The sequence below is a fragment of the Tribolium castaneum genome, chromosome 1 (genome assembly GCF_031307605.1).
Source record: "Tribolium castaneum strain GA2 chromosome 1, icTriCast1.1, whole genome shotgun sequence".
In the NCBI taxonomy this organism is placed as follows: domain Eukaryota; kingdom Metazoa; phylum Arthropoda; class Insecta; order Coleoptera; family Tenebrionidae; genus Tribolium; species Tribolium castaneum.
The window spans coordinates 26750901-26761352 of NC_087394.1; the positions used below are offsets into that span (position 1 = coordinate 26750901).

Genomic DNA, 10452 nt, shown 5'->3' on the forward strand with positions numbered 1-10452 from the left:
AAGATTAATTGGAAAAAGTACATAGTATTTGTTGGCAAAAATTAGGTCTTTTCACAGATTCAGCTTATAAATGTTTTTGTAAATCAGTGTTGTTTTTCTGCAAATACAGTCTTAATGAGAAATTACCTAAAACATAATAACATTTTATAATGAAGATATAGAAATCCGTATATGGATCGTAGTTTAACAAAGTTATAGAAATCCGTCTAATGATTGAAAAATTGTCGTTATAAATGTCTGACTGGTTATTTTTTATATTATGCCCACGATTTATGTGTTGTCTTTTTATGTGTGATTTATGGGGAACGGGGAAGTAGAATCATTAATTTAAAATGAAACGTAACTTAATAATAAAAATAATAATAATCTTAAACTCTTATTATAAATATAAAGCTACATTTTCAAAAGGAAACAGATAGCAGCTGCTATCTTCTACTATAATAAACTACACAGAAACATCACTAATAAGTAGTAATAATAATAATAGGCCTTTATTAAAGAAAAAGAAAACACAAATAAATATACAAACTCTGTGGGGTGAAGTCTAGCCGAAGGTTATATTTAACTCAACCCCAAAAAGAAATAAAAATAAAAAATATATATAAAAATTGAACAATAAGAAAAATAAAACAAATAACTGCAGACAAGTGTAAAAAGAAAACTAGGAACTAAAGAAGAAACACAAGAGTGAATATGGAAATGGAAAAGTAAAACATTTGACAATAACACATGATTTTTTTTTCTAAACGACTTAAGTGACATCTGTAAATATTTAATGAATCTATTCAATACTTTCATAGTTAAGTAGGAAATGCGTTTGTATTTATTTGTGTGATGTTAAAAAATATAATAGGAATTAGTTCTAAAATTGAATATCACTTCTGCGAATTAAAAAATTAAACTGATATACAGGTTTTTTAATATTAAATGACAAAGCTTGTCAGTGCAGATTCCAAAATTTTTCAGTTGTTGATTATTTTCAATGAATGATCGCTATTCGGAATTCTTTTTACTAATAGTCGCACGGAAATCTGCATTTGTTATTATGTGCTTTGTTTTTCTCTATCATTTGAATTCTCTAAAAATTTTTGTCTTCTTTCAATTTACCGAAATTTTATGTTTTCTAGTGGTATTCTCAAACACCGATGCTTGAATGCTTCAAACAAGGAATTTCAAAAAAATATATTTTTAATTTTTACGTAATTAGTTACTATTTTTTTGCACAAAACGAGATTGAAGTTTTGCTTGTTCGAAAATGATATAAGAAATAATTTTTGTAATGATTTAATTGTAATTAATCAATTAAGTAATTAATTTGCAATTGTAAAAAAAATTGAAAGAATTCAGATGCATAGAAAAAAATATAAACTATTTGATAGAAAATGCTGAATTTGTGTGATTATATTAGTTTTTCGATTATAAAAAAATAAGTACTTTTAACAGACTCTCCACATATACAGGGTTCTTCATCTCAACTTTCGTCCTCTGTAGCTCGAATAATAATAATTACTTAAATTGGCGATTTGATATTTTGAAGACATTATTTACAAGCTAGAGCGCTTTTCAGAAAAATATTTTTGATTATTTAGGTATACAGAAGGTGCCAATAAAGTGACATTATAATGAAACATTTTTTTAATGGTATTATATAATTTTTTTTCACCATTATAGTTATTTATAAGCTGTTTTTTTTTCAATTCGCTGAGAACAATAGTTTTGCACTTTTATTAGTTTTAAAAATTAATCAAAAATACAAGTATTTCTTTAATAGTATTAAGCAGTAGTAATAGTACTATGCACTTATTAAAATAAAGTCTTACACTCCTTTAATCAAGTTTGATTGATTCCATTTATTACAGAGTGTGTACAGTTTAGGTAGATAATATCAAACTTTTCAAACTTGAAGCTTAAATTGGGACCCCTGTTAATTTTTTTTAGATTGTGCGATGGGTATTTAATCAACGAACATTTTTCTCAACAACTTTATCGCAAATCCTAACATAAACTTTAATTCATAAAAAATGTATTAAAATAGTTGTAAAAACGAGTTTTTGACAAAAAAAAATTTTGTGAATAAAAAAAGAAGTTTATTGAGAGTGAACTGAGTACACTGCACACCCTATAAAATAATTCGAATCAATCAAACTTAATTACCAAGACTTTATTTAATAAGTACCTACCTGTTTTAATGTTATCTAAGGGGCAATGTTTTAATTTTTTAGTAATTATCAAATTTGAGAAATTTTTTTTTAGTTTTGATTGTTACAGTAATTCCTTAACGATTTAACGCGCTAATACCGTGGGAACATCGGGGCCTCATAACTTGAATATTGCTTTGTTTTTATTATTTTAATGATAAGGATGAGACAGGGTAGTATAACTTATTTCGATATTGCGATATTTCAATAATTTAACAAAGTACGTTATTCTAAAATTGGTAGTCAAAGGTTGGAACAAGCAAATCTTTTGCTGCACAAATCGTGCCGGGCTTCCATTGGGGTTTCCTTGTGGGAACTCGTGTCCTGTGGGTGTGTTGATGTTCCATAATAAATTATCTGAGGGTCCAACACTGGCGCCAGTTCCGACATGTGTCACTGTCCGGATATTCGTCCTTTCTTGTCACATATCGATGACACCATCTAATAGCCTAAATACGTGGAAGCTGCAGAAAATAATTGTCTGTAACCGATCTGTAAAAAATTCGAAAAATGCGCGTGTCCGGTTACCACAAAACCGTCGGTTATTTCGAGTGTTTCAAAGAAATAAACTTGTTATCTTCTCGACTTAGCATTTGTCGTCATATATCACCTCGTGGTAAAATAACTCGATTTTTCTCTTTTTACAAAATGTTGGTCTCGCGAGCTGCTGCTGCTGGCACACATAACTTATAATTTGAATCCGTTTAAGCGGCAATGAATCAATCACAGTCGACCTTATCTTCCTAAATACCCACGTAAACAAACATGTGTAAGCTACAAGTCGACACCTTATTTTCAGATGAGTTAAAATAAATCCCGCGGCTATCGAAAAACAGCGCGCTATCGCATCCAGCGTTGTCATTGACAAAGTGCTAAACTGAAATAAAGCCGAGCAGCTGCCGTTGTGGCCCAAGAAACGGTGGGCTCGTGTTGTCTGTCACCCCGAAAAACACACACATTCGCTGTATTATGAGAGAATTCATGCGCCTCGAACATTACTTAAAACATACCAAACTCTCAAATTTTACACGTGTAAAACAACAGGCGAGGATTCGAAAGACAAGAATTGCCGTGTTGTGGTATCAGGATTATGCTGTTTTAGATATCGACGACACGGGATTTTCAATTTTTCAAAAATGAACTCGTGGTTTGGCGCGTCGTGGGATTCTTGCTGTCAAATTGACGAAACATTAATTGAGTAATAATTTGCTTTCATTTTCGAGTTATTTGGATGAGAATTGGGATTTAAAACGGATTTATAATTAAGAGTTAATGAAGATTTTCATTTTCAACTGCCTTCCCTGGTTAGAACCGTCTCAGTTTTTTATTTTTGTCGGTGTTGCTTGGAATTTGTTTATTCAAAATAGTACGGTAGAAGGAATTGTCTAAAATTCTTGATCTCAATTCAAAACAAAAATTTTTCGAATTTAATTAGGTACTAAAAAAATTCAAAGAGAGTAGTAGGGACCAGTAAAATTTTAGCTGAGGTAATTAGAAAATGAAGATAAAAATCTCCGAAACATCATAAAGACTTTCATTTTTCTATTTTTGCATCAGTTTATTTATTTATTTATTAGATTTTGTTGAAGGCGAGGCTACCGAACATAACACAGTACATAAAAGTAAAAAAAAGTAAGCTAAAAAAAGGACATCATACAAAAATACATAATCCTAAAAGAGGAAGGAAGTAAGTAAAAAAATTCGTAATATACTAAAATGTGAAAGGACGTATAAATACAACTTCACCACCCTTGTTTTTTTACTTTTAACATCGTCAGATAGCGTAGTTATTATAGATTTTTAGAACATTGAAATTAAAAAATGGTTGTTTTAAGAAAACTTTGAACGCAATACAAACAAAGAAATACTGGCTGATGGAGCCTCAAATTCTCAAAAGTAAGAGATAAAGGCGATAAAGGTAGGTAATGCAAAAATTTTAGAAGCCAATTTTTTATCAATTATCTGCTTTCTTCTCATATTTTTTTAAAATGTGCGAATATGTTTGAAGATACAAAAGATATAGCAGCCATTCCATTTAACGGACGTGACACTTGGCACAAATATTTAGTTTTTATTTTCAGTTTTTGCGAACAGTATTAGTAGAAGCGAATTTTTGTATAAGAACTTAATACCAGACAAATTGTTTGCTACTTACAATTAGGGCCACATTTTTAAAATTTGAAATACGAGTAGAAAAAATAAATACAAATTGATGACGGATGGGACACAAAAAAGACCTCCCATTTTTATCGTTGAACAATCGTTATAAAATTTTGTAGGTTTAAAGGGCACTAATTCTATTTTTGACGTAAAAGGTGGAACTTTTGAAACCACAAAACCGAAGAATAAGGCAATGTTTAACGATTTTTAAGTAATTTATTTTTTGTTTACACATTACGGACGGGACACAAAAATCATGTGTGTGAAAATAGCTCAAAAAAATTTATTCAGACAGGTTTTAATTATTAAAGACTTCAACAATATTAAAATCAAAAAGTGAAAATTAAAAATTCTGGGTTTTGTTTAACTACGTAAGAAATAAGATCATTTTATGTTTGCGATAACGGACGGGACAGCAAAAATTTAAAAATAACAAAGTATTATTAATTAGTTAATTACTAATCAATTCACTTACCGATTTCTATTTTCAAACCTACCAGAAACTAGAAAAATATTCTTCAAAAAAATATTCAACAGTTGTAGTACGTCAGTATTTTATGTTATTTCCTACATGGCATAGTATGTAAATTTTACAATCTAATGAATTACTTCAATTTAAATGATTATTCTCTCCCAAAAACCTGTCGCAAAGTACATTAAATATACACCGAATCGTGTATTTTGGAACAAACTTAACATCACAAAAATCATTTTGAAATTTCGGTGGCAGGTTGCATTTTTATCCTGAAATGGCTGATAGATAATTAAATTTTTCTGCAGTACCAACTTTAGTGATACAACAACCTCCAAAGTCTATTTTTGTAGTCTTTACGGAGTGAGTTTGTTAAAACAGTGATAATAACAAGGACTGTTTGTTAAAAAAAATATATATTTATATTTTATATATAATAATATTTTCTTTATAGTGCGGGTAGATCTTTTTCAGAATTTTGCTACAATTCAACAATAACTTCTGCAATAAAATAATTGCAATTAATATTAAATAATCCAGTAATTCAATTCATTAATATTTTATTATTTTATTTTAGAATTTACCTGTGATTACTATTAATAATACTTTATTTATATTTTTCTCTATATTTTCTGTACCGGGACTTAATACGAATTAATTCTTTAATTTCTGATTATAAGGAATTATAGAAAAATTCTGAAAAAAATCAGATGCAAACCTCGAGAAAAATAAAAAGTATTTAATAGGGAACGCTGAATTCTGTGTTTTTATTAGATTTTGGAATACATATTCTTAAAAAGTACGAGGAATTTTATTATGAAAAAATTATTGCAGTAATTTGAAAATAATACTTTTTTGCATTTTACGCTCATACCATGAACAATAAAGCATCAAATGAAGCATGTTAGAAATTCTATCGTTTGCGGTATATTTTTTTTTTTTTGGGATAACTAGATGTATTTATTTTTTTGACTGGCACTAAAACTTGAAACACCCTGTAGGTAAAGCCATAATAAATAAAAAGTATTTATAGGGAACGCTGAATTCTGTGTTTTTATTAGATTTTGGAATACATATTCTTAAAAAGTACGAGGAATTTTATTATGAAAAGATTATTGCAGTAATTTGAAAATAATACTTTTTTGCATTTTACGCTCATACCATGAACAATAAAGCATCAAATGAAGCATGTTAGAAATTCTATCGTTTGCGGTATAATTTTTTTTTTTGGGATAACTAGATGTATTTATTATTTGACTGGCACTAGAACTTGAAACACCCTGTAGGTAAAGCCATAATAATTAAATGATTAAATGGAAAAATTAATTAGTTGCAGAGTTTTTTTTGAAGTTATAATTGATTATAATCATAGTGATTGAAGAGCAACGAAACCAGAGATACCACATGTTCCCTAAACCGCAAATTTTGGTCCAGAAAAACACTTAAATCTTTCATCAAAGATTGAATGTTTGTTGAAATTTTAAGATATGTTATTTAAATATCTTAAGAAATTCAATTGAATGAAATACAAAACTTAAAAGTTATGGGGCTCCCGTTGCCCCTACGGTTTCGTCGCCCTTGCAGGTGGTTGCATTTACGATCATATTCTCATCGCTGTCGATCCAAAAACGTCTGTAATTTTGTATGATTAAGTGCATAAATAACGTTACACAACGCAGAGCACATAGATTGCTTGTAGCAGCGTTCCTCCACTATTACGAGTAAATTAATTCGCACGAAGAGGCGATCACCAAACCGTCCCGAGACGTGGAGAATTGCATCCTGAAAAACTGTGATCGTGCTAAACAGTCGCTCGGGACGACTTCCACACACAATATTCAGTTTATGGCTTCGGTGTTCGTCGTGCAACCGCAGCTTCCGCCGCTCTGCCTTGTAATCAGCGCAGATCGAACCATTATTGGCAATCAATGATCCGATAATAAACGTTTACTGCACTAGATTGCATGATTTAGTGCGGCTCTCGAACGCTTAATTCGATCAACCAAAAACGACATCGCCACTTTTACCGGCCAGAAATGAATAATCAAAGCGATTGAATTATTTCACTCGGTGACGGATTGCTGACATCTCGGGCCAGACAACACGAAACGAGAAAAAATTGAAAGATAACACTTTTAACACGAGGGATCAAAACCGAAAGCGTGTTCGGGGGCTATTTTCGGATTTGCGACAATGGACATTGCTCAAACTTTTCATATATTTTGTGTATTGTGGAGCTTTTTTGTGGTTCCAACAAGACTGCTTTAAATAAAAATAAAAAATTACTAAATGTGTATTTAAGCGTTTGCCGAACTGATTTATCAACTCGCATTTTAACGCTTTTTTTCTGTTTCAGGATCCATTTACGGTATGTTGCCAAAGGTGATGTCACATCAAAACACTATCAATCATACTTTATCCACTCTGTTGATTCAAGTTTCGCATGTCTGCTGGAAACCGCTGGTTTGTTTTCTCTATTTCTCGAATTTATTTTCAAGAATAATTTTTATCACGCCTGACATTTATTGTGCTTTATTATCTCGAAGTTTCGTTTTAGTGGATCCATAATTACATCCTAATTTTTTACGCCGTTAGACGTGATAATTTACGATCCCCTTAGACAAATATTTTCCGACATAAATCTCGGAAGATATCAGCGTATGTTAATTACGAAATGCAACAATCGTTTGGCAATTCCAGCGCTGTTTACATGTAATAACAACACAAAATTGTACTAAACTTGCAGTCATTTGTAATTTTGGCACGAGCATTTGTCACCTTTTTGTTGAGGATTAAATTTCATATAATGTCGGACGCGGATAACGTTTCGAAAGCAGCGCAACTTTTAATAAACCATAAAAGTGTCGTGAAAGTTTACTTAAATTTCTATAAATGGCCACGTTTCAGTCACATTTCGTAATTTATTGGACGATCGAGGAAGTGTGATGCGCAGCATAAATAACGATTTTTTCGGCTTTTATCGCAAAATCAATTTAAATTTTAACATCTTGAATTACAAGAAAATTGAATTAGATTGAAGGTTACCGAAGATTTAAATGTTAATATGATAATTACGGAAAATATTTTTAAGGTGCGGGGTAAAAGTTGTGCCAAAATTGGGCATGACAGGGAGATATGATTTACAAATCGATCGGACGTTTCAAATTCGCAAAATTGGAGAGTGTTTTTTAATTTATGCTGATGTTTATTTGCCTTATGGAAAAACACTAATCCTGAAATTTATTTACTATAAAATGCGAGTCGTTCCGCGGTTTTTGCAAATGCTAAAACGGGAAAAAATATAGTAGAAATTACTCGTATTTAAAAAATGGAAAAGCCAGGAAGAAAATAACAGAATATTATTTATGACTTAAAATTCGGGTAATTTTACTTTTCTGTTGCTGATATAACAAATTATAAAGAATCGCAGATTAGATGTCATTTTTGTTATTTTAAAGTATCTAAGCGTGTTTTTGAGTTTTTTTCTGGTTGCAATTCACTTAATTTTTGCACTTTTTGAGTATTTTGACATTTTTCAGAAATTATTTTGCAAAAACAAACCGAAAATTTGGTTAAAAAATTGTGCTACTTGTTTTATGACCAAAAAAAAACATCATTTTTGCTTTTTCACTTTGTTTTAGTACGTGTGTCAGACAGAAACTCAATTATTTGGCAAAATTTAACTAAGAACAAGCTAATTTTTTTAAATAGGTCTCAAATGGTGTTTTAAACTTGTGTTTAAACACGTTTTTAAAGTTTTCTTCGAGAAATTTGGCTAAAATTTACCGAAATATCACAAAGAAAAACGTGTTATTTTAACTTTTCTCACTTGATTTGTTTCGTTCTTGAACTATAGATTGATTTACTTCCAAATCTTGTCAAAATAGATTTTGTCTGTTTCCCGATTTAGCTCGTTAAACAATAGCGAGCTAACAATTTAAAAAAGGCAAAAGATTCAATAAAAAGTTTCTTTACCTGAGTTATTAATCTCAGTTTTTTTGCGAATCTTTGTAAAAAATACTTCTGAAAAATTAAGCCGGTAATAATAATTAGATTATTTTTGCTTTTTTCAACGTTTAGCTCTATTTTAAGCAATCATTTTGCAAAATTTTGCTAACAGCCAGCCAAACAGTCACCAGATGGAACCGAAAATGGTGTTATTTTTGCCTTTTTTGCGAGGTTTTACTAAACATTTTGGAAGTTTTTTACGTGATCTAGCTTTTTTAGCTTTGTCAGCTAGAAACTTAACTATTTCGCAAAAATACAAAAGCACAAAAGTTTGTCGAAAATATTTAATTTTTATTTTTTTATCTTCTTCAGGTTCTAAGCTTGTTATGAACTAGTCTCAGGGTTTTTTTGCAAAAGTTCGTTAAAAATACTGAATAATTAAGTTGATAATTAGATTAGTTTTGCTTTTTCGAGCCTTTAGTTGGGTTTTCTGCATATAAGATTTCGTAGAAATTTTGCTAAAAGCTTACCAAACTCGTTACAAAATTTAGCCGAACATGATATTTTTACATTTTTCGCGAAATTTTGCTAAACATTTTTTATGAAAAGTTTGGTCACAAATGCTCTGCTAAACTTGTCTTTCAACTATACAGACGTGTTTTTAAGGTTGAAACTAGGTTTTCTTTGAAAAATTTTGTTAAAACTGGCTGAAAAATCACCAAATAGTTCGAAATAATTGTTGTTACTTTAAGATCTTTAGTTGATTTAGTTCGTTCTTGAACCAAACACTCTTTTATTCTGAATGAGACACTCTCCAAAATGACAAAAATAAATCGAAATGGTTGTTATGTCTATTTTAAGCGAAAAAGTTTCACCACAGATAAATAAGTCAAAAAATAGAAAACTTGGTTGAAAATCGGGTGTTTTTTATCTTTCTCAAGCTCCCAGCATGTCGAATAATTACTCTTACATTATTTTTGCTTTTTTTCGTCCGTTTCATATCGCTTTTCGACAATATTATTTTACAAAATTTACTTTAAAAAGCAATAAAATACTACATTATTTTTGTTGAATTTAGATGAAAAATTAATTAAAATAACGAAAAGTGTCATATGGAAGTAACTAATGTTACAGGTCTTAGGATTTTTTTCAATGATTTTTACAACATTCAAGTCAGAAAAGACACCATTTTGTCGAAAATCGTGTTTTTTATATTTCCCTCAGGATGATTTTGTACATTATTTTTGCTGTTTTCGTCTGTTTTAGTTCGTTTTTCAACAATTATTTTGCAAAATTTTATTTTAAAGACAGGAAAAAACAACATTATTTTTGTTGTAATTTGAACAAAAATTAATAAAAAAAAGTAAATAACAAAATGTGGCATACGGGAGTAATGTAACAGATCTTCGGATTTTTTTATTTTTCAACGATTTCTCATGGAAAAAGCGTCGCCCAAGAACATTTAGTTTGAGAATTAAGTTCCTTGAGGGTTCATCGCTCACAAAACGTTTTAATATTTTAATAATGGCCTGCCGTCTGTCACGATTCGCATCCATTTTGTTTTAATTACTTTCGAATGTATAATTAAAAAAAAATTAAACGCGCGTACTCCGCCGATTATGGGTTGTCTCATTTAACATCCGAGTTTGCTTTATCCTCGGCCAATTAATTGGT

General features: G+C 30.1%; 1 protein-coding gene across 1 annotated transcript in view; it reads left to right on the plus strand.

Annotated features, from left to right (window-relative positions):
• Positions 1-8422, plus strand: part of sowah (sosondowah) — a 52684-nt gene extending 44262 nt beyond the window's left edge. The window contains exon 5 of the mRNA XM_008194167.3: positions 7187-8422. Within this exon, the coding sequence (XP_008192389.2) occupies positions 7187-7216 (30 nt within the window). The 3' untranslated portion in view covers positions 7217-8422. The remainder of the gene's footprint in view (positions 1-7186) is intronic.
• Positions 8423-10452: the final 2030 nt, after the last annotated feature.